Raw genomic sequence first — 27,965 nt, forward strand, 5'->3', positions numbered from 1 at the left:
CTGACTCTGTTTCTCCAACCAAGGATCATGAATGGAGATAACCTAGAACCCCTGCTCAGATGTAGCCCATTGCAGCTCAGTATCCAAGTGGGTTCCCTAGTTAGGGGAACAGGAACTGTTTCTGACATGAACTCAATGCCTACTCTTTGACCTCCCCCCACCTCTCAATGGAGAAGCAGACTTCCTAGGCCACAGAGGTGGACATTGCAGCCAGTCCTGAAGAGACCTAATAAGCTAGGATCATATGGAAGGGGAGGAGGACCTCCCCAATCAGAGGACTTAGAGAGGGGCAGGAGGGAGATGAGGGGGGGAGGTAGGGTGGGATTGGGAGGGAATGAGGGAGGGGGCTACAGCTGGGATACAAAGGAAATAAACTGTAATTAATCTAAAAAATAAAAATGTAATTAAAAAAACTTTATTGGTGGTATAACTGGAGTAAGTTTATGTTCTTCAAAGTAAAGCAAAATAGTAAATGATCGTTTGAAATTGTTTTAAACTCAGACAGGAACATATGGCTTCACTGTTGCCACCCTATCTAGTACAAACCAAATGACCCTATATCAGTTAGCACCCGTCTATAAAGATGCTTCTTAGCATGGTCTTGGCTGGTTGGAAACCGGCAGGAAAAGCAACAGCTCAGAAATAACCGTAGTTTCTGCAGCATATTCAAACGTCTGGCAAGTTACAAATATGGCTTTATACATAAATGTGGGTTCTGATCAGTTTTTACCACCCACACTTTAAATAAATTTCACCAGCGTTTTGAACATGTTGATGATTTAAAATCAAATGATTGCTATTTTAATGTTTGCACGGGTGACTATCAAAAATTCCTCTACCCTTAAAAACAATTCTTAATGATGGCCATTTTGGCTACGATGAAGCAATATTTAACTAGTTTTAGTGTGCATTTTCTGATAAAGAAGTTGAAGATTAAAAAAAAAATGTGTGGCCATTTGTATGTATCCTTATAAGAATTATTGCAGGGAATCATATGAAAGAAGGGGAGTTAGGATGATATGGAAAGGATAGGAGCTCTACAAGTACCAAATATATCCGGGCACAGGGCCTTTTCTGAGACTGACACTCAACCAAGGACCATCTATGGATATAACATAGAACTTCTGCTCGGATGTGGCCCGTGGTAGCTCAGTAACCAAGTAGTTTTCCAAAGCAAGGGGAACAAGGACTATTTCTAACAGGATCTCAAGGGCAGGCTCTTTGTCCTCTTCCCCCCACCCCCAAGGGAGGAGCAGTCCTGTTAGGCCACAGAGGAGAACTTTGCAGCCAGCCTTGAAGATACCTGATAAAACAGGGTCAAATGAAAGGGAGGAGGTCCTCCCCTATCAGTGGACTTGGAAAGGGGCAGGGAGGAGACCAGGAAGGGAGTTGGGGAGGAGGAGGGAATGAGGGAGCGGGATATAGCTGGGACACAGAGTTAACAAATTGCAACTAAAAAGAAAAAAAAAAAAACAAAAAAAAAAACTCAATTTCTTCATGTGTAAAAAAAAAAAAAAAAAAAAAACAGAATCATGTTTAACTTTGATTAGTTCTCATTTATCTGCTCAATTTTCTTTATTATACTTTCAGTATCTTTCCAAAGGCAATGAATAATGAGGCTTGATTCTTTTGAGAGATTTAATTTAGTAGATATTTGATTCACTTTGAGTTGTTTTGTATTGTATAATAAGGTTCCAAATCCATTATTTTGAATGTGGATATACAGTTCTCCTGACACTATTTGTTTACAACAGTTTTTTTTTTTATTTAATTGTCCTCAGAGCCTTATGAGCAAGCAATGGATCATAATATGTATTTTAGTTTTATTTTCAATGCTATTTCTTTGATACATCTCTATTAGTATGGCCAGTACTGCATCATCTTAATTGGAAAAGTGTAATATTTTTATGTTTTTATTAAAGTATTGTGTGTGTGAAAAAAATTAAAAAATGGAAAACAACAACAACAAAAAAGAATTATTGGTTCAGGTCATGAGCCGGCTTTTTGCTTGGATGATTTATTTTTTATTTTTTGTCTTTTTGTGGCTATGTTCTCTGCATTTCCCTTAAGTGATGTAGCTGAGCTGGCAACTATGTTCTCATTCTGTAGGCTGCCTCTTCTTTCTTGTAACAATCATTTTCTTTGCTGTGCAGAAACTAATTTCTTCTAATCTCATTTCTCTGTGTCTGAGATTATTTCCTTATGTGTCTTTTCCAGAGAATCCATGGCAATACCTACAGCTTGAAGTGTTTCCCTAATTTCTTTCCCTATAGTGTTTTCAGCTTCAGGTTTTATCTTAACGTCTTTAATTAATTTTGAATTGATTTTGTGAATAGTGGAAGATAGGAATCTAGTCTTTCTTCTACAGGTATGGTTTTCCTGCACCATCTGTTAAGAGTCTTTCCCCAATGTTTACTTTTGCCATTGTTTTTACTTCTGGGCCTTACATTCTATTCTACTGGTCTCCAACGGCTTTTGTGCTAGCCCACGCTGTGTTAACCACAGCGCCTCTGTAGCATCACTTAATTCAGCAGTGATGCCTGTAGTACATACAGGTCTTTCTGCTTCGAATTGCTTTGGATGTTTGGGCCCTTTTGTGTTTTCATGTGTTACATTTTTTTCCTTTGTAAGAACACAATTATAGTCTTGATGTGGATTGTAATATCCTTTTTTTTTTGCAATATTAATTCTGCCAATCCATGAGCACGAGAGAGTCTTCTATCTGCTCAGATCTTCATGCCCTTTTTCAGTGTCTTAATGTTTTATTGTAGAGATCTTTTACCACTTTGGTTTATTTTTCTCCTATCTCTTTGGGGAAGATTTTAAGAATAGAGTTTTACACTGATTTCATTCTCAGCATGTTTTTATCTGATCAAAGAGTTGCTGGGTTCATATTTGGTTTTATTCCTTTTTACTTAGTTCTAAGAGTTTCATGGTCTCTTCAGCATCAGATCCATAGCCTGTCTTCAGAGTCAACTCCTTCCTTTTCTATTTGTCTCCCTTTTCTTTCCCTTGTCTTATTGCTTTAGCTAAAATGCTTCATTTCCCCCCTTTTAGTGTATCGTTGGCTATGTCTGTCACATGTCACTTTTATGTTATGTTTCTTCGGTTCCTAGCTTCTTTGGAGTGTTTATCAGGGATGCTGAACTTTGTCAAAGGCCTTTCCTGAATTTGTGGAGACGATTGCGTGACTCTTGTCTTTAGTCTGTTTATGGGTGGGGTAGCAATTTTTAATTTTTCATCCCTCGTGTGTGAGGCCGTGTGCATTTATGTGCACTGCATGCATCAAGTGCCCTTAGAGTTCTAGATGGCGCCACATCCCCTGGCAGTAGAGTCCTAGGTGGCTGCTGTGAGCTCCCGGAAGTGGGTCCTTGGGTCCTGAGAGCTGGGGCAGAGGCCTCCGCAAGAGCTGTAAGCTCTTAGCCGCTCTTAACCACTGAGCCATCTCTTCGGGCCCATGAGGTATAACATTTACTGATTTTTTTTTTTTTAATGTTTAAACAACTTCTCATCCCTGTGTCGAAACCAACAGTAATGGTATTCGATCTTAATACACTCTTGAACATGATTTTGCACATATTGTATGGAGGATTTTTCTATGTTCAAGGAATCAATCAAGGAAACTGACCTACAGTTTCTTTTATTGTTGTGTCCTTACCCACTTTCCCCCTCCCCTCCCTTGGCCTTGAGGGTTAAGGAACCTTTGTGTGTGTACGTTCTTGTTTACAGATGTGGCTGCATAGGCCAGCTTGTGTGGAGGTCAGAGGGAAACGAGCTTTGGGTTTTGACCCTTCCCTTTCCGCCTTGTTTGAGGAAGGGTTTCTCACCAGTGTGCACAGGCTGGCTGGACCACAAGCTCTGGACGAATCCCCACTCTGCCTCTCACTCTCCAGGTTCATTGGGACTCCTGATCCAGTGTTGCTGTGCCTGACATTTACATGAGTTCTGGGGATCAAACTCAGCTTGTCAGGCCCAGCAGCAAGTACCCTGACCCATGGGGCCAACGCTGATGACCCGAGTTCGACCCACAGTATTCAAGTGGAAGGACCTCTGACCTCTACACGTGTGCTGTGGCAAGCGTCTGTGCACGCAGACTCAGCAGTGCAGAGCTGTTGACATTCTACTCTAGTTCCCTTTCCGATGGCATAAACCTTTCACTTTTCCAGAACAACACAAAGTTACAGTTCTGGTGGTAATCATGTTGCTTTGCTTTTTCATATTTCTGGTGCTTCTGTGATAAAATTGGCACATCTTTGGTTTGGTTCCCTCTTCTGGTTTTACCTTAGAAAGCAACCCACCCTTGGGGTTCAATCCCTAGTACCACCCAGTGTGGAGAAAGCAAACTAGTATAACAGCAACAGAACCAATTACAGATACACCTAAACAAGATTAAAGTCCACTAATATATGACATGTGTCCATTAAACAGAGAATGGCAACAAGTAATATAGAATGTCATTAGGTTAAATTATTTAGGGTAAATGTAGTAAGAGCAGATGAAGGAGTTGAGAGAAGAAGGCAGGGGAGATAGGAAAACAGGTAAGTAAGATTAAATGCATGAAAAGCAGAAGAAGAGTAACAGAGAAAAATGTTGTGGAAGGTAAAAAGAGAAAAAACCATTAATAAAAATAAAATAAAAATACCAAGTTTTCCAATTATGATGAAGTAAAAAACAAAATTAGCTAAATGTTGAGAGGGAGTTCACCAAACAACCATTCATGGAGATAACTTAGAACCCCTGTACAGAAGTAGCCCATGGCAGCTCAGTGTCCAAGAGGGTTCCCCAATAATAGGAACAGGGACCATCTCTGACATGAACTCAGGGGCTGGCTCTTTGACCACCTCCCCCTGAGGTGGGGGGTGGGGAGCAACCTTGCCAGGTCACAGAGGAGGACAATGCAGCCAGTCCTGATGAGACCTGATAAGACAGGGTCAGATGGAAGGGGAGGAGGAACTCCCCTATCAGTGGACTTGGGGAGGGGCATGGTAGGATAAGAGGGAAGGTGGGGTTGGGAAGGAATGAGGGAGGGGGGCTACAGCTGGGATACAAAGTGAATAAACTGTAATTAATATAAAAAAGATGAAGAAAAAAAGATGGTTCTATGATGAGCTAAAAACAAAACAAAACGAAAACAAACAAAAAACCTAGGATAAAGTAAAAGGATTGTTGAGTTGGGCAAAATGTAAATATAAGGCAAGGCCAGGAAGTCAAAGAAAGGACGACGAGTCAGGAGAGTTTCAGGGCCCGAGAACTGGAGCCTGACGAGCACGTGTTGGGGTGAGGGCTGTGGAACCCCAGGGCTCTTCTATGGTTAAACCCTGTTGGGCAAGCATTGGATGTCCACAGGACCTTCAGGAGCATCCCTTCCCTGTGTGGAAGGGCCCTCTACTGGCCACACTTAAGCGCTGCAGCCACTGGGCGGGACAGTCTCTCAGTGTTTCCACTCCTAGATCCTATCCTCAGACATGGCTGATATCCTGGCCATGGTGAGGCCTCCCAAGGGAGTGTGACAGCAACCAAGACACCAGTGTCTCTCTGGACTTTTGCTCGGCTGGCTGGAAGGATGGAAGCGGCTATGGGGGCTGCAGGCTCTGCAGCAGTTCTGCGCCCTGGACAGGGTCAGTGGCTGGTGCACCTGCTGGCCTCTGGCAAGGCTCCACATCTGTTCTGTTGACGTGACCAACAACCAGGGCAGGGCTTTTCTTCCTGTGCACTGCAGTGCCTTAGCTTTTGTCTCTTGCACTGTTAGTTGTCAGCATGTAGCTCTCCCACTCTCCACAATCACCCCCAGGTTGCCTGTTGTGGAGCCGTGGCAGACTAACCTTGGGCTCACGGCTGTGTGCTGGTTCCCCTCTCAGGCTCCCAGCGTGGCTTGGTGCCCTCCCAATGTGGACCACACAGCAGCACAAATGGGACTTCTCTCTACTGCAGACTCACCTGCTGGAGGGATCAGTCTCTTCAAAGCCCACAACTGGGTCTGAGAGTTGTGGGCTTCTGCAAATGCAGGCCTGCCCGCTTACCTGACCTAAGGCCTCACCACTGTGTCACCCACGTGCTTGGCTTGGCCTTTCTGCATATCACTAGACTGTTTCTGCATGTCTTCATATTCCCTTTGTGGATTTCGAAATCATTTCCCATCTCTCTTTAGAATACACTCTGCTTTCCTTAGTCTCGCCTGACTTTGCTTTAGGTCAGCTTTGTCAAGGTAATTGTTCCCACCTGTTTCTTGAGTGTAGCTAGAGGATGAAGTGCACTGATTAAAAAAAAAGATTTCCTGGGGAGGGGGGAGGACTGGGAGGGGAGGAGGGAAGGGGATACAAGGATGTAAAGTGAGTAAAATAAATGAGATAAAAGAAAAGATTTTCCTTTATGTATTATTGCCAGACTGTCTTGACACGAAAGCTGCCCAAGTAATTACACGGAAACTTTATTATTTATATATGAAAGCTTGGCCTTAGCTTGTTCCCAACTAGCTCATATAACTTAAATTAACCCATTTATACTAATTTAAGTTCTGCCATGTGGCTCGTTACCTCTCCGTTGTCCCAGCATCAGTATCCTCCTCCTAGTCTGGCTGGCAAATCCACTGACCCCCTGACTCTTTCCCAGAATTCTCATCTCTGCCCAGAAGCCCCACCTATCCTGCCCTGCCCGCTCGCTACAGGCTATTCAGCTCTTTACTAAAACCAGGCAGAAGGTGAAGGAGAAGATGCTCACAGAACACTGAGACAGGTGACGCATCATGAAAATACCCACCTCTGGCCTTGTCTCAACTCTGCCCGCAGAGATCAGTGTCTGAGCACAAAGACAACCTTTGCACAGTGCACAGGAGACCACCCCTGTATGCATGCGCGTCTATGTTTGCACTCATGTGCAAGTGCCTGCCGAGGCCAGAAGAAAGCACCTGAGCCCCTGGAGCTTAAGCTACAGGTGCTGTGAGCTACCAGCTGACATGCGTGCAAGGAGCTGAACTTGGGTCCTCTGCTCTCAACCCCCGAGCACCTCTCCAGACCCCTGCTCAAACTTTTTATTTCTTAGGTATTTCTGCAGTTGGTCTTACTAGGAATTTGTCCATTTTAATAAATTTATTGGTACAGAGCTCACCTCACTTGACCTATGCATGTTTCATCTGCATGTATGTACATGCACATGTGAGCCTGGTGCCCTTGGGGGTCAGGAGATGGCATCCGAGCCCCCAGAACTGGAGCTGGTGTTGGCTGTGAATCAGCCTGTGGATGCTAGGACTCGAACCCCAGCGCTCTCACCTGCCGAGACTTCTCCCCAGCCCCTCTGTTCTATACTTCCCCTTCTTCCCTGTTTTAGATGTTTTCAAGCCCCAAGTCACTGTTAGTTTAACTCACTTGTATTTCTGGTGAATCGTTTCACTTTCCCCCATGTGAGTCCTGGAGTTTACACTCAGGTCCTCAAGTTCGTGGCAAGCGCCTTTCTACACTGTGCCGTATCGCTAGCTATTGCTACACTCACTCAACCAGGGCTTTCTCCTCTCTGGGCATAAAACCTAAGAATTTGTTCATGCACACGATCTACCATTGAGCTACGCCCTCACCTCAGGACTTTGTTGAAAATGTTTTTGTTTGCTGTATGCACTTACCAAGTACCATAGTTTTCAGACATACACTTTTCATAAGTTTTCACTTAAAATGGTTTTACTGAGCAGCCAATGGTGTTCCTTATGCTGCCACTCAAAAAATGTTTAATTGCTTTTTAATGCATGTCTCAGCACGTAAGCAATGAGAATCCTTTAAATAAGGCAATGTGTGCACATCCTGAGATTCCTGCTGCTACCAGCAGGTTCAACATGCTGTGCCCGGAACACATGGGCAAATTTAATAGTTCCTGAAACACCCTCCGTATCTGAAGTGAGGATTCGCTGACAAGTGCATGAGGAACACCAGTGAATGTGACCCAACCTGCTGTAAGAACAGCACTCGGTAAGTCCTACAGAATTGGCTGAATTTCTATTTCTAACACAATAGATTAAAAACACAAGTGTGACCTTATGATAAAATCAATCAGAAAAATAGAGAATCCAGACCCTTTCCAGGAAATTTAAAATATGTTACTCTCAAGTTACATGTGATGAGCACAAACAAAATAGTGAGGCTGTCCTTCACACGGTGAGACGGTGTACACACTGGGAAACGAGCATCAGACGGCCAGTAGGCCGAAATCAGGAGAATTTAGAAAACACACTTAACTCTGAGGTAAACAGACAGAAACACAGATGGTTTACAGAGTGCGGCACGCTCTAATCGTCGTCAGAATCAGAATCATATTTCTTTCCTCGGATAGTTTTCTTTTCCAGCTTTGTGAAGTTTGTTCCGAATTTCTTTTGGCTCTGAAATGGTGGCTCCATTAAATTTCCACTAAAAGTGAAACAAAGTTTAAGAGCATTTCATTATTTATGATTTAATATACTCAGGATGTTAGACTGTAAAAAGCATTAATACCAATGGGTAATAGTTTCACTCCTTCTCTAACTATGTTACATTAACATGGAAGTTTGATGATGGTCATTATTGTAAATGTCATTTAGGGTGATGGAGATGGGACCCCCTTGGCCCTCTGCACGCTGGGGCAAAGAATGTCTGGGATGTCTGTGCTGAGCTCACATGAATGACAGGTAGCACTACTGTGCTCCTGAGGTCCTGCTGTGACTCTGCTTGTGCGGCACCCAAGTTCACATTTCTACACAAATTAGGAGAACTCACAGAATGCACTATCATCTGCCTGGGACTGGTATAAAACAATGATGCTAGAGAAATAAGTGATATGAGACAGTTTTGTGTATGTGTCTAGGGAGCTTTCCTGGCCTCCAGGATATTGGTTTGGAACATCACTTGCCAGGCAGGCACGGTGAGCACATGCCTATAATCCCAGGTGCCAGGAGACTGAAGAAGGACTGTGAATTTGAGGACCATATGGGTTACAGTGGGAGCCTATCCTAAACAAACAGGAACTAAATTAAATAAATGAAAAAAGGAAGAAAGAAAGCACACTGAAAGAAAGCACAATTTCTTAGATGCACAGCTAATTCTAGAGAGAGTGCAGGACAACTTCCCAAGGCACCTGTCAGGGTCATAAAGGAAGGGTTCAGAGGATGATGGAGTCTTATAGACCATAACCCACAGAGCAAAATCATTCCCAGTCCAGACCAATCACAAGATGGACAAGTAAGTACAAGCAATGCAAAAGTTTCTTATCAAATTACCACAGGGCACAACAGAGCAGTGTTCAACCTAGTGCCTTAGCACTAACCAGAGACAAACCATCTGATGACATCAGCACAAAGAATGACAGGTTGACTTCTACGTGGAACAACTAGCCTTGACACAAGACCCGAGTGTGATGCTGAGAAACACACCAACTCAAACTGAACACCTGAGAAATTAACTAGCTTATGCTTTTCAAAACTGCCAGTCTTGAAAATTAGAAACTGTTACAGAAGCTAAAGGCAGTAACTAAATGGACACATTTTTAAGACATGGAGAACAACAGAAGGCTGGTGGCACATTTCAACAGCCTCTATAAAATACGTCACTGCTGTTTTACTAACTGCACTTGGGGGTCTGCAATAAAATGTCCTTATTGTTAGGAAACACATATTCAGAAAGAAAGGAATACATGCAAATGCTTCTGAAAAAAATGTACAGGGTATGCATCTGGCACGTATGCTTAAAAAACGTCAATATGATAAAGACTATGCAAGAATTTCTTTTGCTGGTTTGCAACTTAATCAAAATTTGAATTCAAATTTTGCTGGGCATGGTGGATCCCACCTATAACCACAGCACTTGGAGGCTGAGGCAAGAGAATTAACACTACTGGATGTAGAGGGAGACCCTGTCTCAAAAAACAAAACACAAACAAGTCTGAAGTAATTTCAAAATGTAACATTTTGTTGAATAAATGTTAATTCATATTAATATAAACAATAAAGAAATTGATTTCTATAGTTCAGAAATGATTCATCTATGTTTAGAAGAGACTCAGAGAGGGAAGTAAGAGAAAAGGTGCGATTTTTCTATTTGAAAGGCACAATTTTTTTTTTGTCTTTCTTTTCCTTTCCTTTTTCATTTAAGCAAGAATATGCACAGAGCACAGGTGGTAGCTTTCAATTTGAAGGGGAAAAAGTCATGTACAAAAAAATGGAAGCTGGATTTCAGACTGTTTTCCAAGACAGACCGTGCATGCGACTTATAAGTGTCTACAATAAACACCCACTGTTTTAGCATGGCTTTTGGGGCTGCAGAACACTGTGGTGTGAGGTGGTGTGAAGGCCCTGGGCTAACTCAGCACTGCAAACACACGATTACGAAAGTGGGATGCCCTCTGTAGCAGTGTGTTTGAAATTTTAATTTCAGCACAAAAATTAGCTGTCAGTCATAAATTGGGGGTGTAAGGCTTAGGGTACGGCTTAGGGACAGAGGACTTGCCTACCATGTGTGAGCTTTGGGTTCAATCTCTAACAACATTAAAAAACAAGCAAACAAGCCAAAACAAAACAAAGCAAAACCCCTTCCCCTTCCCTCTTCCAAAGGAAATCTAGTCTGAAATGTCACTTTGGACTTCCAAAATTAGTTTCAGCAACATTTCTTTTCTTTTCTTTCTTTCTTTTTTTTGAGACAAAGTTTCTTTGTGTAGCTGTGGCTTTGTAGACCAGGCTGACCTCCAACTCACATAGATCCGCCTGCCTGTCTAGCGCTGGGATTACGAGGCTTAGCAACATTTCTTCCATTGAAAACTCTAGGCTGCCTCTCAGCCTCAGTCTTTAACCGTAAGTTTGGTTTTGCTGTCAGGCCACTGCTGTAGGCCTCAGGAAACGAGCTTCCCCTCAGCTGTTCACACCTCAGCCAACAGGTCTTATTTTTATAAAATAAACGCTAACGAACAGACATGGTAGTACAGTCTTTCAATCCCAGCACTTAGGAAGCAGAGGCAGGTGGATGTCTGAGTTAAAGAACAGCCTGGTCTAGAGAGAGCATTCCAGGACAGAACCTCACAGAGAAACCCTGTTTTGAAAACAAACAAACAAACAAACTAAATGGTACAAACATAAACAAGAATATCTAAAACTACCAACTAGGAATGGTTGCAAATAAGTCTATTTTTGTGTGTTTTTTGCTAAAGGTTACCTGTAGTTGATAACATCAGAACAACCAAGTCTCCATTCTAAAGTTTCTGTAGTGAAGTCATCTGTATTTCCTAGGTCGGTGAATCCAACGACATAATCTTGTGTCTTGCCATCTCTCAAGAGTGCTAGCGTGGGGAGGACCTTGATCCGCAGTCTCTCACAGAGAAATGGTGCCTTTTCCACATTCAGCTTCAAAAACTTGGTTTCAAGATGTTTTTTGGACAGAATCGCCAAATGTCTGTCTAGTATTTTACACCTGTAGGTTAAGAGCAGAAAAGTAAAGGCTAAAGGAAGCATCACAGTGTGTCTCATTTTACAGTTTTTTGTTTGCATCCATGAGTTTATGAGAAAAACAAACAAACAAAAATAACATAAATGAGGCCGACAGAACTCACAAGAGGCAATAATACAGCTGGTGTCACACTTGCAATTTAGGATTACAAACTGGAGTCACCAGGAGCTCCGAGAATCCTGTAACTCTGAAGCTCACCAGTTAAACATACCTAGTGTGGTTCTAAAGAAATGGGCTATATTATAGGGACTCCACCTCTTCCAACGCCCCAGTGCTAGCGACTGAACCCAATAAACTGCACTTTTAGCTCTGTAGTCATTTTTATTAAACCTTCTACTGAAGAAGAAATGACATTTTCCTTAAACTAAAATCTATTTTAAAGAAACCAAGCTGCTAGTGTTTCTGAAACAGACTGCCAATCTTTTAGGATCAGTGGTTTTAAGCTCAGGTGTTCATTATAGCTGATTTTTTTATTTACTGATTTGTTTTTTGAGACAAAATTCCTCTTTGCAGCACTGGCTATCCTGGAACTCACTCTAGACCAAGCTGGCCTTGAACTCAAGAGATCCACCAGCTTCCGCTGCCTGAGAGCTGGGATTAAAGGTGTACATGCTACGACCTGCTAACAGTTGACTTTTAAAACATACAGGTAAGTCCAAATTCTCTGGGGCGGAGGAGCACACAGGTGATTCTTGAGTACCTGGTGTTGCTCTACAGCTGGGTCTGTGCTCAGTAAGCTTCCCATAACCGTGACATCTAATTTTCTCCTGGCTGGGTTTTTTTTGCTAGGGAGTGAAATAATAAGATTTCAGGGATAAGACCGGGTGGGTGGTGCATGCCTTGAACCCCAGCACTCGGGAAGCAGAGGCAGGTGGATCTCTGTTAGTTCCAGGACTACACAGAGACCCTATCTCAAAAAACCAAGACAGCGAAACAAGACAAGATTTTTAGAGATAAATAAAAAGAGAATAATGGGTTTAAATGATGCTTAAAACAAATCTGTACGTAAGAAATCTGTACATAAATCTACTCCATGTTTCAACTGCAGAAGGAACCTATTTTAATTAAATCCATGATCATGCCATTTGTCAATTAATATACTTTGTTGTTGAGGTAAGAGCTTACTAAGTAGCCCAGGCTGGCCTCAAAATGGTGATCCTCCATCTAGAAAGTGATCAATTTACAGATTTAGTCTACAATGCTTGTGTTCAACCCATTTTAAAAATCTAGGCTGGTGGTTTATACCTTTAATTCCAGCACTCAGGAGGCAGAAACAGACGAATCTCTATGAATTCCTAGCCAGCCAGAGCTATACAGCAAGACCCTCCCTGACTTAAACAAATAAAATAAAAATTGTGGCATGTTGGGGTGATCTTTTTGTGTATGGTGCAAAGGTTGTCTTTGTATTTTTCAAATGCTGAGTTCTATACCAGAAGAGTTGAGAACAGGCCGGACTTCAGTACTGCTATCCTCTTGGCTGTATCATACTTTGTAAACATTTCCTCCACACTTTCTGATTGGTTTAACAAACAGCTGAACAGCCAATAGCTGAGGCAAGAAGGGAAGACAGGCCTTCTGAGAGAGAGAAACTCTGGGAAAAATTCTGAGGCCTGGGAGCTTCGCCAGCCAGACACGGAGGAAGAAACAGGTGCCCCGACTAAGACAGTGAGAGGTAAGAAGCCACTAGGCAGAATGTAGATGAATTAAAAGGGGTTAATTTAAGTTATAAGAGCTAGCTGGGAACAAGCCCAAGCTAAGGCCAAACTCTCATAATTTATAAAAATCCTCATGTCATTCTGAAGCTGGCAGTCCAAAGAAAGTCCTGCTTTAATAGCATGCACGGAGCTATGGGTTCAGTCTCTTAACACTGCAAAAACACCGCCACCAAAGACCATACAAACAAAAACTTCCACAAAACAAGTAACAAATGAAACATCTACAAACAAAACAAAACAAAACACCCTGAAAAATCCAGAAGCAGGGCTGGAGAGGTGGCTCAGCAGTTAAGAGCCTGGCTGCTCTTGCAGAGAGCCCAGGTTCAGCTGCCAGCACACCCACATGGTGGCTCACAAGCATTCCCCATTCTAGTTCCAGGGGACCTGATTCCATCTTCTGATCTCTGTGGGCACCAGGCACACATATGTTGCAGACATACATGCTGGCAAAGCACTTATTTATATACATAAAGCAGAATAAATAAATCTAAAAACCAAGAAGCTGAGTCACATCATCTTTCCATACAGGAAAGAGAATTATATCTCAGACTTCAAAGGGCTACTATTAATGTCCAACAGAAAAGTGTTCACTCATGCATGTGTCCAGCTTACTATGTGCTAGGGACTTTGAGAGCTGTATGCAAAATTTACGGAATGGTTTGAATTTTGGTTTCCCCAAGTTCTGCCTGGAGGCGAGCACTCCAGCTGTTCAGCGTTTCCCCTCCATTTATGTTTACTTGGCCTCCACTGTATGTGCCAGCATTTCTGCCCTAGAACCAGTGAAGGCAAATGCTCTGCTTCTGTAAAATTCAGCAGCTAGGAGAGAAGGACCCACGAGAAAGTGAAACAGCATCAGCCTTATTTGCTGGTGTCACTGGACCACCTTCCCATAACTGCGGCAGGGTGGGATAAGGAAAGGGAGGTTTAATGTCCCTCAGCCTTTCTACTACTTCTCAGTGTTTGCTTCATTATCTCTGAAAGGTGTTAAGACTGAAGTGGTAAGATAAGGGCCGGGTAGGCTACAGTAGAGAGAAGGCAGGGCCCAGGCAAGTGAGTTACCAGGCAAGTTACCCTGCATGTGGACCTAAGAAAGCCAGCACCAGAAAATTGCTATTATGATTCTCGGTCTGTTATTATCATCAGCTTTTCTAATTTTTAAAAATTCTGAAAACTGGCTAATTCTTAAATTGTCAATTTTTAAAGGTTGGCAACTAATCCATTTTGAAGGCGCGCACACACACATATATATATATACACACACACACAGAGTCCTCTGTTTTAAGACATAGGGGCTGAGGCTGTCGATCAGTTGTAGAACAGTTGCCTAAAGTAAAACAGTAGCATCTCTATCTCTCCCCTTCAAAAAAATATAACCTGGAGGAGGTGTGCTACTTCTGTCTCTAGGGGATTGCACTGAGATCTACAGATTGGGTTGCCTCAAGGGAAATTACTTCTAGCCAACCCTGGCAGTTCCAACCACAGTCCTGATAAAAGGTTTGGTCAAGTCACTGTCTCCTTACCAAGAGGACAAAGACTGAATGGATAACAATTGTGAAAGCTGCTGGCTTCCAATTCCCAGTATCCTGACAACACAGCACATGGAGAAGGCAATCAAATTATTGTTCTGGTAAGAGTTATGGGGATTTACTTTAGGATGTCCTTAGAGTAACATGGTAAAAACACAGTTGAAAAACAGTAAACCACTTACATAGAAATACTGACTTTCAATAAGGCTGACTTATTTATTTGCATGTTGTTGGCTTTTAAGTTAATCTTTACATTACTGAAAACACAAGTGACTACAACACCATGAAACAACTTGTTCCTTTTAGTTTCAATTGTTGTAGGTCTGTAGTGTATCTCTAGGCTATCTATCTCATGATAGCAGAGATGCAGGCCACAGAAGCACGTTTACCTGAATGTGGTGTCTCTGTAGAAATGGCAAACCACTTTTTCACTCTCCTTGACTTCTTGAAAGAAGTCTCTCTCACTGGCGACTTCTCTGTACTCCCCATGTCCTTTAGAAAGCCATTCCTAAGTTCAAGAAAAGCGAAATATGACCCAGCTGATACGTCTTTCAGTGATACATGGCATTTTAAGTATCACTGTATCATTTTTTGTTTGTTTGTTTTGTTTTTCAAGACAGGGTTTCTCTGTGTAGCCTTGGCTGTCCTGAACTTGCTCTGTAGACCAGGCTGGCCTGGAACTCTGAGATTCACCTGTCTCTGCCTCCCAGAGTGCCACCGAGCTGGCATCCACTATATAATTTTGTAAGGAATCCATTCTATACCAGAGCAGAAGGAGGTCTTTCAGCAGTTAACTTTGCTACGATGCCAGTGGCCGTCAGTGCAAAACTGTTCTGTGTGCAGCAGCAACTGCCTTTACAGCATGGGTTGAGTAGAGCAATGTCCTGTGTCAGCAGTTTGCTTGCTTTACTGGAAGCCGCACAGTAAAAATTTAGGTGTGTGAGACGTAAAATGAAAGCACCCATTAACTTTCATGTGTGAGCTCTTGAAACTGCTAAAATCAGGATCGTTGGGTCCAGATGGTTACAAAAGTGTTCTTGCGTTTATTTGTGTGATACTAGGGAGTGAACCAGGATCAGAGCAGGCGAGGCAACGGCTCTCCCAGAGTCACACACTCTCAGTTGTCCACTTTAAAGATAATGTTCTTACAGGCAACCAAGGAATGCCGAGAGTGGGGAAGACAGTGTTCTCCAGGGAAGAGCATACCAACTGGTAAAATGTACACACAAGTAACATTATACGGCCTGAACAGGTTATATTTAGAAATATGTATGTATATATAAATACATATATGGATGTAAAAATTAATGAAAATGAACTTGAGAGAGAGAGGGGGGGATATATGAAGATTTGAGGGAAGAAAGGGTAGGGAGAAATGATGTAATTATATTACAGTCTCAAAAATAAGAAATAATGTCCTATCGGGAGCAAAAACTAAACAGAGAACAGAACAATCCATCTCAGGAAATAAAGCCATCAGCTTTGGAGGACAGTTACTGTAGCTCAGAAGCTTAGGAGCCTATCTGCTTCTGGTCACAGTATCAAACAGGCAGACTTCTAAACTAGCCAACAGTGAGCAGGGTCCTCAGAAGGAAGAGCATTCTACTCGAAAACCTCACATTTAATTCAGCTTCCAAAGCCAAGGCAAGGCCTTGTCAACCAAGCCTGGGAAACTCTTCCAGCCCCTTCCACCTTCCTTGTGGCAGAAAGCTCGTCACTTAGAAGATATGCTCACTCTCCCTTTTAGGCAGCTGGTTAGGGGAAAAAAAAAAAAAAAGGAACAAGGCAGGCAGACTTTTCAATGCCCTTTCCACCTTACTGAACTTGGGTTTAAGGGCCTTTCTGAGCATTTGTTTTCTCTTTTGTAACTCGGTGTGACAAAGCAACCATCTCACTGAGTATTCCTGAAATTGGCAAGACAGAACTGGGTGTGGTGGCCATGCCTTTGATTCTAGCATTTCTGAGGCAGGAGGAGGCAGCTAAAGGATGAGACACCTCCCCCCCATAGCCCCCCCACCAAAAAAAAAAAAGACAGGCATAAGACAATCTAGCAAAAATGCACACAAGCCCCAGGAATAGTCGTGTGCACCTTTAATCCCAGCACTTGGGAGGTGGAGGCAGGTGGATCTCTGAGTTCGAGGTCAGCCTGGTCTACAGAGTGAGTCCAGGACAGCCAGTGTTATTACATAAAGAAACCATATCTCAGAAGACCAAAAAAGAACCCCCCATGTCTTCTCACATGGAACCATGGTATGTCTTCAATTATGACCTGTGAACACTAAGCCTGGTATGGGAGAAAAGGTTTAATCTCTCCTTTACATGTCAACACCTCAATCAAATGCAACACCTTGCCTAAGGCTCCCCTACTGCTTCATTTCCGGGCAAATACTTAGCAGTGACAGGGACTTGAGGTCAGAGCATCCTGCAAGTGAGGAGGAAAATGAGCACAGTGTAGCCAGGAGCATGAACAGCGGTTTCAGAGCAGGCGCAAGACGTTACTTGTTTCTGCTGCTGTGCTTTCCTGAGTGCTGCCAGTCTCTTTTCTTTGAGGACTTCCAGTTCATCTTCACCGATCTGATCCAACTTCTGAATTTCAGAGTCCAAGTGGTTCTCCACTAGCTTAGCAGCCTGCAGGAACTGGTTCTCCAGAACTTCCGAGAACATATCGATGGAGCCATTACCTTCCATTTTTCTAAATGGTCCAGGTGCTGGGAGGTTCACAAAAAATAAGCAGTAAGTTCACACTTTGGGGGCTTGTTGTTGCTTTTTTTAAAGATGGGGTCTCTGCAATATGGCCTGAGACCTTAACACAACTGACACCATGTTGACCTTAGAACCCAGCATGTAGGCCCTAACACTTGTCAAAGCTAGAATAAAAACATAAACCATCAAAGAGCTTATCCATAGTTCCAGGATCCAGGGGAGTCCCTAAATGTACTAACCTGCTTTTCGGTTAAAGCCCCTTTAAAGCTGTAAAAGCCCCTTCTCCCCTCTCCCAGATGCTGCCCTAAAGAGTTTCATTTCCATTCGTCCTCAGAACTATCCCTACAAGAACAGCATTACAAGTCCAGGCTACAGTCCATCACTTCAAGGACTTAAGGCAGAAAATTTAAACAGAAGACAGGACATAAGGTCATAAGCAGAGAGAAATGAGGCCCTGCATGCCTACTGTGTTCAATCTCCTTTCTACACTTAATTCAGGACTCAAAATCAGGGTACAGAATGGTGCTGTAAAAACGGGCGGGCCTCCTCGCTTAATTAAAGCAAGCCAGACAATCCCGACACCCCCAGCTGCAAACAATCCTCCCGCACATGGTGGCTCATGACTGTAACGGGTTCTCAAGGGTAGAAGCATAAGGATCAGGAGTTTGGGATCATCCTTGAATACACAAGGAGCTATAGGGGCTAGCCTGGACTATGTAATACCATCTTTACAGAAATCCTAAACAACTCTCCAAACCCCAACTGTTCAAGAACACCATGCAACTGAAAAGAAGCTGCATCTCCACGACCCCTCCCCCTGGATGAGATATATAAGACTATGACTCTCCAGACGTGGCCAGATAAGGAGCTCGGAGACAAGCTCCTCGGAATCTGCCATTATCTGGGCACAGGGTGCGCTTATCCCGGGGGTTTTCATAGGACATCTTTGGACGTTACATTCGGAGCTTCACAAGAACACAGGCTTTGATTAACAAGAGCAGCGCTGGGTGAGGCGGCGGTAGTCACTGCCTTTAGACTGGGGGCAAGGATATAGTTTAGTGGACCCTGTAACTTCCTATTGGTCGAACCAGCTCAACGGGGGGCCGACACCTACCTAATTCCCTACAAACTCCTACCCGACACCCAGGTACCTGTCAGTAGATTCTCCGCCACTCCCTGAGCTCAATGGACCGGTGGAGGAGTTCCGGGGGGTGGGGGAAGCGAGCGCCCACGACCTGGGGCGCATGCGCCGCAGCCTGCAGCCGCACAGAAAGGGCCCTCCCGCCCAGCCGCCGCCCGCCCTGCCAGCCCCAGCCGGAGGTGCAGGCGTGATCTGCCCTTCACTCAACACCGGAACGCATTGACTCCTTTGCCGTACCTGAACTACTGGTGATGCCTACGGAGAGAGGGAACTGCACACCAGAAACAGCGACCACCTTCGCGCAGGCTTCAGTCTCGCAGCAGCTGTGAGGGCGGGGAACGAGCTGTCAGTTCCCCCTTTCCATTGGCTCCAGCGCTCTCGCGATACAATGTGAGACGGGGCGGTGGCGGATGACGAAAGCCTAAGCGGGTGCGCTTCTCCTCCGCCACCCGGAACTACTGGGCTCCGAGTCTACGCTTCTAGCGGGCTGATGCGGGAGGTATGGGCGCCGAGGACGCTGGGAATTGTAGTTTTTCCTGTGCACGGGCTGCGGGTCAGGGCTCGCAAAGCTACACTCAACCGAGCAGGATCTTGCTCTTGAGCGAGACAGAGGCTTCGCTTCCTTTGCGTTTAAAAGTGTCTAACGTGTGCCTTATCAATTTGTTCACAACTCAACACCAATAACATAGCCCAAAAGCAGATGGAGAAAAAATTCACGGCTCCTGTACCTGCCTTCCCGACTTTCTTAAACCCACGGATTTTTGGAACTTGCTTATGTGAGGAGTCCTATCAGGGCTCGGCTTGCTGTACCCGTGCGTCCTTTCCCCTTAATAAACAGAGCTGATAATTAATGAGTTATCTCCCGGTGTCCGTCCCTCCGGAACTCCGGAAGCCTCCTCCTCCTAGGCCGCTCGCACTGAACTTGCTGCGGCTGAGGCCACTGCCCGGGGGGGTTGTCGGTCCCAGGGCTGCGTCGAACGCCGGCAGCCGCGGACGTGAGAAACGGAGGCGCCTCATTGTCGGCCCCGGGGTTCTAGAACCCGGGAGCCGCCCGGCGTCGCTTGCGGCCAGGGGGCGCTCGGGTTCCCACCTGGCCGGCGGGGCAACTGGAGACGCTCTATCCGCCAGCGCCGCTCTCGATGAGCCGCGCCCTGCGTCCCCACGCCGAGGCGGCGGGCGATGCGCTTGCGTAGTGCGGGCTCACACCATATGTGCCCTGTCCCAGCGCGCGGGGCTGTGGAGAGCCGGGTGCGAGCGGCGGCGGCGGCGGCGGCGCGAGGGCGACCGAGCCGAGCGGGCACCGGAGTCAGCCGGGGGGCGGTGGGTCTGTGAGACAGCGAGCCGAGGGCCCGGGCCCGCGAGCGCCGCTGACGGGCGATGGGGAAGAAACAGAAAAACAAGAGCGAAGACAGGTAGGCAGCCGGGCTCGGGGGTCCGCCGGCAGCCGCGCGGGGCCCGGGGCGCCGCGGCCGGGGCTCGGGCTGTCGTCCGCTCCTTGGGGCCGGGGGCGCCCGGCCGTCGTGCGGGCGTCCGGCCGCCGTGGGGCCGGGCTCGGGCGCTGCTCTCCCAGGCCTGCGGCCCGGGTGGGTGCGAGCCGGGGCCCTGTGAGCTCGGGCGGGGCGACCGGGAGCGGCTCCCTCGCTGCCTCCGGCCCCGAGGACGCCTCCGGAGCTGCTCGGGAACTTCGGAGTCGCTCGGAGTTGCGGAGAGGTAGCCCAGCGCCTCCTCCTCCCGTATGCCAACTTGGAAACACTTCTGGGCTATTTAAAGTGCCGGTTGCCCAGACTCCATGCGTTCTGGCTTTTCCATCTTCCGGCCTGTCTTTTCGCTCGTTCCTTGGCTTCCTAAGCACTTCCCTTAGGAAAGGAGGAGGGAAGAAACCAGGCTTTCTGACCTCTTCAAGAGCCTTTTCGGGGGAGGGAAGTGTGTTTACGAGTTACTTAGGCGGAGGTTTGGGGAGCATGGCTGTGTCACGTTCGATTAAGTTCTTTCACCCCTTTCAGTTGAGATTACTTCCTGGGAGTCAGCAACCATCTGTTCCTTTTCATCTTTGCGCAGTAGCCATTCAGCTGAGTTGAAAACGCTGGAGGTAGACTGGAATCAAAACCAAGCCCGTGGCCGGCCCTCCGTCGTCGTGGCTCACACAGACGTGCTTTTGAAGTGAAGGTTATTAACTGTACGTCGGAATGCTAAGTTTGTTGAACTCGCTAGCTGACGAGTAGAATTAAAAGACCAGCCTATTTATCTTGGTTTTAAGTCTGTCGGAGAGCGGAAACTGGCTTGGAAAATAGAATTTGGGCTTCTCGTGTAGTTTGTGAGGAACAGGTTTCAATACAGATTTAAGTACTGGCGTTAAGACTGACAGAGCAGAGAGGGAGCTGGAAAGCAGGGAAGCGAGCTCCCTCTAGGACCGGGGCAGGAGCTTCTCAGAATTGCCAGAAAGTTACTGTTAATCAAGTCAGGAAAAGAAAGAGGTAAGCAGAAGTTTCTGAATCTTTGATAGGATTTTGGGATACATGAGTTACATTTTTTTCCCCTGAAAATTTGAGTTTTATCAACTCTGTATTAATCATTCTCTGTATTATCTGTTAATGCCTTACACCGCCTTTATGCGTCTGCAAATGTTATTATCACGTGGCCAGTTCTAAATTACCCACTTGTTGGATACTCTGAACCAAATCTAAGAGGCCTTTCGTCTGTAACCTCATCAGCAGAAAGATAAACACTTGGGCTGGGGCCCCGTGAAAATGTAACAGAACACAACCACAGTTTACTAAGGAATAGGGACTAGTTTCTTACCAGCTCCTTCCTGTTTTCCCTGATAGCCTTTTCTAAAGTTATTGAACAGTGTCTCACATGGCTTAGTCTGGCCTGAAGCTCTCTGTGGCCAAGGGAGCTACCTTGAACCTCCAGATTTCCCTTCATTAAATTCTGGAATTACAGAAACGGGTTCCTAGGTGGGTGGGTGTGGGTGTGTGTTCTAAGAATTTTTTTCTTCAGTTTATTTGTTTGGTTCAGGATTATACCAAGCTTGAATTTAAAAATATGTATTTGTTATTTAATTTCCAGTGTTTACTTACTTGCTAGGCTCTTTAACTCTTGGGAGGGGAGATGCTAATGCTTGTCAGTAGGTGGTAAAGGTTGTTGTATAGAGATTTCCACAGGTGGTGTGAAGAGCTGTTGTCACTGGGTTCATTTGTTAGTATACAGAGAGTGGAGCTGATCTCCTGTTCTCTCTGTTCTCTCTGCTTTACTTTGGCTCATTGAAGGGAAATTACAGCAGAGCAGTTTCAAGCATTAATTTCCTCCTGTCCCAGAGTGAAGTTCAAGTTGCACATCGGCCTTTACCAGCTCTTCGCTTGGGTGCCTTTCAGCCTGTGCTTGGGTGCCTTTCAGCCTGTACTAAAAAAGACAGTGCTTTGCCTTCATGACTAAAATTGCCTGGCTTTCAAAAACTCTGATATCTCATATGAGGTATTAGGTTGGGGAAGGGAGTTCCACTGCTTTGTGAGTTTGCATTTGCTTGCTTGCTCGCTCTATCTATCTATCTATCTATCTATCTATCTATCTATCTATTTATTGTGTATTTAAGTGGTACTCTTATCTTAAAAGGTATTTCTATTTATTTTTAAAGACAGAAATGAAGACTAGGAAGAAAGTCTAAAAAGAAAATGTCCCATTTTGGGAGTAGCATTCTTTTATAAAATGAGATGTATCTGATTTTACATTCTTCCCCGAGGGGCCCTGGGTTAGAGACCTTTTTTCCCAGGCTCCATCAAGCCAGCTTGCTCTGCCAGGAAGAAGTGGGTGAGAAGTAAGCAGCTGCTTGGTAGGTACTAAGATAGGGAGGTGGTGGGCACATTCTAATTCTTGCAAAGAACATAGATTACTTGGTTGTCCTTGTTCAGGGCCCTATGTTTAACTCTTATTTTAACTTTGTAGCCACTCAGCATTGGGTTCCAATTTAGTTTATTTATCTGATTTGTACATGAATGGTGTATGTTCTGTCATATCAGTAGTGGAGGTATTTAGACTGTTTTATGTGTTTTAGAATCCTGGAATTCTGTTTAGGCTTTTATAATTCTGCAAGTGAGCTTTCCCATCAGGTGTGTAGCAAGTTTCTTTGGTTTCTTTTTTGTTATTGTTGACTGAAGAAATGAGCTGAGACAGAAGGTGTAGGATTCCATATACACCGATGAAGCAAAACATGAGGCAGTATTTTCATTTATTCCTATAACCTTACTGTCATCTGGTTTGCATATTGGTAGAGGATGTTATAGTGCCTGCTTAGTGTAGCCTGCTGTTTCTGTGTAGTACAGTGGCTGCTCTCTCTCTGACTACATGCAAGGGGAACAAGGATCCAGATTATCTGTTTCTTCACTATTCCTTATTTTCTTTTCCCAAATCTGTTTAAAGGTATTAACTAAGTATTGTAGATATTTCACTTTACAGGAATCTTTATGTTAATTAATGGAATCGAAACAATCTCTTCCCAAGGCCTCCTATAAAGCACCCTCCCAAATACAGAGGGAAAGAAAAAGAAATTTCTTCCATTTATCTGGAAATCGTCTATCATGGAAGTCAGCGAATAGTGTTTGGGAGTCAGTGTGTTAAAAAGCCATTCTTTGCTCTTAACTACCGATGTTGCTCTGTGATTACAGAGAGATCCCTCCCTTGTGGGTGTTCTGGGTACCATACACAGTGTCTAACCTTGGGTGGTGCTTTAGTGCCAGCTATTGATTCAGCCAGGTAGAGCCAGCTTAGCATGGTGTCTGTGAGAACGTGTCATTTGTGGGGCTGGAGGAGGCTTGGTGGTTAAGAAGAGCACAGTGTTCTGACTGCCTGCATTCACTGGGACAGGTGGCTGACCACAGCCTTTAGCACCAGCTCCAGGGGAGCAAATCGACCCCCTGGGGTGCTGTACTTCAGTCACCTGCATATACCCCCCCCCCAAACACAGGCATGCTTGCACAATTAAAAAATAAAAGAGGAAATGTGAATTGTCTGAGCAATTTATTCCAGGAAGATCTGTGGCTGTGGGCATTATTACTACAAAGCCTCCCCTAAGATAAGCTGAAAAATTCAAGTTGAACATCTTTTATTGGAAAAAGTCTGAAATCCCTAGAATTTCAAAATTTAAAGTTTTTCAGCAGCAGCATACCACAGGTAGGAAACGTTACCCTTGATTTCAGGTAATGTGTTAGAGCCAAAATGAAGTGTGCTCAAAACAATGTATACAGTTGCCGACATACTGTTTGCTTAAGCTATATTGAAACAGCAGTGTGGTTGGGATACACACCTTTAATCCTAACACTTAGCAGGCAGAGGCAGGCGGATCTCTGAGTTGAAGGCCAGCCTAGTCAAGAGCTTTTTCCAGGATAGCCAGGCCAACATAATAACCAAACCAAAACAAAACAAAACAAAAAAAAAACAAAAACCAAACCAACCCAACCCAAAAAAGGAAGATCTATACATGAAACAGAAGTGACTTCAGCGTTTTAGGCTGAAGTCACCCTTCATGCATGTTCAGATCTGTAAAGTGTGAAATCTAAAATATCTCTGGCCCTTAGCCTTTTGGATAGAGAGGCAACCTGTAGCTCCCATAGTCGGATTCAGCAATCCATTCTCACTTGTAGATATTTGAACTGGTTTTTAATAATTTATATTTGTTTAGATGGTAATAAGGAAAACATGCATAATCCAATAATTCTCTTGGCTTTGCTTCATAAAAATTTATTTATGGGTGCATGAGTGAGAATGTGTGCGTTAGAGGCCAGAAGAATACGTTGGCTCTACTACAGTTGTAGCTACAGGTACTTGGGAGCTGCCTGGCATTGGTAGTTTCCTCTTGGAGAGCAGCAAGCTCTCTTAAACCCCAAGTCGCCTTGCCAGCCTCTCAAGTGTTTAGCGACATGCAAATGACCTAACTTGTGCCTTTCAACAGTTAGTTCTTTTAAGAGATTACAGTACAGATGTCTGGCATGATGGTTTATGTCTTTAGTCCTAGCATTCTGGAGACAGAGGCAGGCTGATTTTTGTGCATTAGAAGCCCTCCTGGTCTACATAGTATATCCCAGTCCTGTTAGAACTACACAGTGAGACCCTATCTAAAAATAATAAAGTAAATAATAAAGAAATAGTAAATAAAAGTAATAAGGAACACGGATTATAGTAAAGAAACATACGGGATTTTATTAAGCAGTGCCTATTGAAATTGTCACACTATTTGCCTTAGTAGGTACCACAGTATTTTGTATAATTTTAATGATTAACACACTCAGTATAGAACCTATGCTGTAACTAGTTTGTGGATCTGGGAGGAAGAGATAAGTGGGTACATGAACTTTTCCATCTCTTATCCTACTGTTGTGGTATTGGGGCTTGAACCTAGGACCTGACCTTGCTAGTAGGTGCTCTCCCACTGACCCTTGTAACACAAAAGTTTCATGTGTTTTTTTTTTTTTTCTTTTATGCATGTAGTAGTGTATGATTGGGGTGTGTGTGTGTGTGTGTGTGTGTGTGTGTGTGTGTGTGTGGTCTATGTGTCTATGTCTGTACGAGCATACTGAATCAGTCTGGCAGTTCTGAGACAGACTGATCCTACTTGGTCATGGTTTATAGAATTTGTTAGGCTATTACTGATGGTCTTATTTACTTTTCTGTTGCTAAAAGAGACACCATGACCAAGGCAACTTATATAAAAGAAAGCATTTAATGGGGGCTTGCTCACACCTGAGAGGGTGAGTTCATGGCCATCATGGTGGGAGCATGGTGCCAGGCAGGTATCATGTTGGAGTAGTAGCTGAAAGCTTACATGTTAAAAACTCCAGAGGGAGAGGCAGAGACAAAGACAGACAGACAGGGAAGGTCTGGTGTGAAACCTCGAAGTCCACTCAGTCCACTCCCAGTGACCGCTTGTCCAACAAGGTCACACCTCTGACAGACAGACCAACTGGGTCTAATGTAAAAAAAACCTCAGAGTCCACTCTCAGTGACATTCCTCCTTCAACAAGGCCACACCTCCCAAGTCCTTTCCAAAATAATTCCACTGAGGGACCAAGCATTCAAATGTATAAGCCTATGGAGGGTATTATTATTCAAACCACCACACTGGTGAACACAGTTTTTACTTTTAACCTTTATGTAGTTGGTTTGAGTCTGTCATTTGGTAAATAAAGTTGGATTAAAAATAAGTTTGACATTGTATCTCCTGTTTTGAGGTAGGATCTTGCTCTTCAGGTCTAGCCAGGTACTAGCTTTTTAGTTCAAGCTTGACTCCAGTTTGCAGGAGTCCTCTTGCCTCAGCTCTCTGCTGTTGGGATTATAGACCTGCATTACCGCATCCAGCTGACAGCATGGAACTCTAGAGTTAGGAGCCACTCAGTGTTGCTTGTGATAGGTGATAGGGAGTCATGCATCCTTGTGCATTTCGCCCAGCCTGTACTTACAGCATATGCAGCGATGGTCCTTGAAGATTGCAGTGGAACAGAAATGTTCTTTTATCCTGAGCTTTTAATGTGGTACGAATGCCTGTGCTTTTTAACTTGTGCAAGCTCCAGTGATGCCGGTCATACAGAAGTAGTGCATGTACAGTGTGTAGCATCTTATGATAAATGCCTGCTCTGTGTGTATATGGATCCCAAAGTGTGTTCAAGAGAACAGAAGTGTCTTTGGGAGGTGAAGAGGAGAGGATGTCAGGTATCTTATTTTATAGAACACTTTCTCTTCCTTTTTTTCCTTCCTTCCTTCCTTCCTTCCTTCCTTCCTTCCTTCCTTCCTTCCTTCCTTCCTTCCTTCCTTCTTCCTCTTTCTCTCTCTCTCTTTTCTGACAGTTTTACTATTTTGCCCAGGCCAAAATGCCATCTAGGAATTAAGTGTTCTCCCTGCCTCAGCTTTCTGAGTATCTGGGACTACAGGTGTGTGTCATCAGATCCTGCTTCAAAATGGTGTTTCAGGTACTAGGAGATAGATACATGGACTCTGGGCACCCACACACATGTGACACACACTCACACAGATAAACATATGCACAAATACATTTTTTTATTTATTTTATAAAAATTTTAAGAATTAAAAATATACAATAAAAAGATAATTGTGTTTTGTGGCGGGAATAAGGATACTTTATCTTTGTTGCACTGTGAATTGTAGTGGTGATGGGCTTTCTGACTCTGTAAAGGTGTTAAGGCATAAGGACATTGTTCATTGAGAGGGAGGGCCTTTGTGTATATGCTTACATAATTCTTAGTTTACTAATGGGTTAAAGTACTGGAGACAGATCCATTGAGAGGGTAGTTGGGAATAAGACTGGTTGGTGTTGGTAGTTGGAAGCAATGGGAGCTAGTGAGGAGCAGTGGCTTTTGGGCATTTTGTTACAGTCTTAATGTGTGACTGTTGGTGACCACGAATAAGAGGAGAAGTGGTAGGAGGGAGCTGTTGAATTGGGGTAGATATCCCGTTTTGCCTTTTGATGCTGGAACTGCCGAGTTAACAGGTAATGGGTAGGCTTTCTCCTCGTGCCTTTTCTGTTTTGGATGTTGCTAAAAGTGTCTGAGGGGAGAGGACCAGAGAGCAAAGAAGAGTGAAAAGAGGCAGCAGCAAGCTTAAGTCTGGCTCTTCCCTTTGGGATTTTGAACACTGATTTTGCCCCTTGCAGGCAGGCGGAAAGAGTGTTACATGCTTGTCATTATTTCAGGTTAGGAATAAGAAATGTAGGAATGTCCCAATTATTATTGTGTTAGTGTAAGACAAGACTTCTCCTGGGGAAGCATACATCTACCCCAAATGGGGAGTCCATGCAAGAGCAGAGCACAGATATTGCCAAGTCCAACGCAGTGAAACAGTGAATTGTTACAAGAGTAGAAATGACTCATAGACGGCTGTATCACCAAAGCCCACCTCAGCATGGGTGAGCTCACAAAAGCTGGGAACCTGGAACATACCTCACAGCCTGCAAGGCAGCTCAATAGGTTGGAGAGTGTCCTTTCCAAGTGACTCAGTTGGTCTAAAACCTTCTGGAGGCAGCCCGGCTGGTTTCTGTTGCTTCTTGGCAGCTGGTGTGGCCTCAGAGTCTACTTTGCAGTTCGGCTAGTCTGTGAGTGACCCTAGGTCCTTCTTTATTGCTTACTGATCGTGGGGATGAGTGTGGGGAGTCTGACTTGTGAATCTGGTCAGTTTCGGGGACTTACTGAAGCTATTTGAGTTGTTTATTTTGCTTAAGAAGGTTCCTTGAATGATGGAATGTTTCAATCTCAAAGGAAACTTCCATGCAATATCTGTTATAACAAATCATCTCAAACTTAGGGGCTTAATAACAATTATCATTTTTTTGTAGTCCTGAATATTAAAGTTTTAGGTGGGATTTCTGGCTGTCTTCTGTGATTACAGTCAGAGTGGCTGTAATGGAGTCATCTTTAATCTTACTTTATGAAAA

At 44.3% G+C, this 27,965-nt stretch overlaps 2 protein-coding genes across 4 annotated transcripts in view; one reads left to right on the forward strand and one right to left on the reverse strand.

Annotated features, from left to right (window-relative positions):
• Positions 1-6,354: 6,354 nt before the first annotated feature.
• On the reverse strand, positions 6,355-18,875 carry Txndc9 (thioredoxin domain containing 9). Of its 2 annotated transcripts, none has more exons than XM_055607248.1 (5): positions 18,770-18,875; positions 17,188-17,396; positions 15,078-15,196; positions 11,157-11,411; positions 6,355-8,387 (listed from the first exon to the last, which is right to left on the reverse strand). In XM_055607248.1, exons 2-5 carry the CDS (start codon positions 17,374-17,376, stop codon positions 8,270-8,272), a joined length of 681 nt encoding a protein of 226 aa, XP_055463223.1. In that variant the 5' UTR covers positions 17,377-17,396; positions 18,770-18,875; the 3' UTR covers positions 6,355-8,269. The 2 variants fall into 2 exon arrangements, with proteins under 2 accessions (XP_055463223.1, XP_055463214.1); XM_055607239.1 differs by lacking the exon at positions 18,770-18,875 and adding an exon at positions 18,543-18,599.
• An 805-nt stretch (positions 18,876-19,680) lies between these two features.
• The window catches only part of Eif5b (eukaryotic translation initiation factor 5B), a 57,335-nt gene continuing 49,050 nt past the window's right edge, over positions 19,681-27,965 (forward strand). For both annotated transcript variants that reach the window (XM_055607260.1, XM_055607267.1), the window contains exon 1: positions 19,681-19,944. In XM_055607260.1, the coding sequence (XP_055463235.1) occupies positions 19,910-19,944 (35 nt within the window). In that variant the 5' untranslated portion in view covers positions 19,681-19,909. The remainder of the gene's footprint in view (positions 19,945-27,965) is intronic.

The sequence above is a fragment of the Psammomys obesus genome, unplaced genomic scaffold (genome assembly GCF_907164565.1).
Source record: "Psammomys obesus unplaced genomic scaffold, mPsaObe1.curated_primary_1811, whole genome shotgun sequence".
Classification (NCBI taxonomy): domain Eukaryota; kingdom Metazoa; phylum Chordata; class Mammalia; order Rodentia; family Muridae; genus Psammomys; species Psammomys obesus.

Excerpts from the sequence above, each read along its gene's own strand:
- Txndc9 (XM_055607248.1), bottom strand. The coding sequence starts at position 17,376 with ATGGAAGGTAATGGCTCCATCGATATGTTCTCGGAAGTTCTGGAGAAC. Across the intron at positions 15,197-17,187 it reads AAGCACAGCAGCAGAAACAA|GAATGGCTTTCTAAAGGACA; the intron begins GTAACGTCTTGC and ends TCTTGAACTTAG. Across the intron at positions 11,412-15,077 it reads TACAGAGACACCACATTCAG|GTGTAAAATACTAGACAGAC; the intron begins GTAAACGTGCTT and ends CTTAACCTACAG.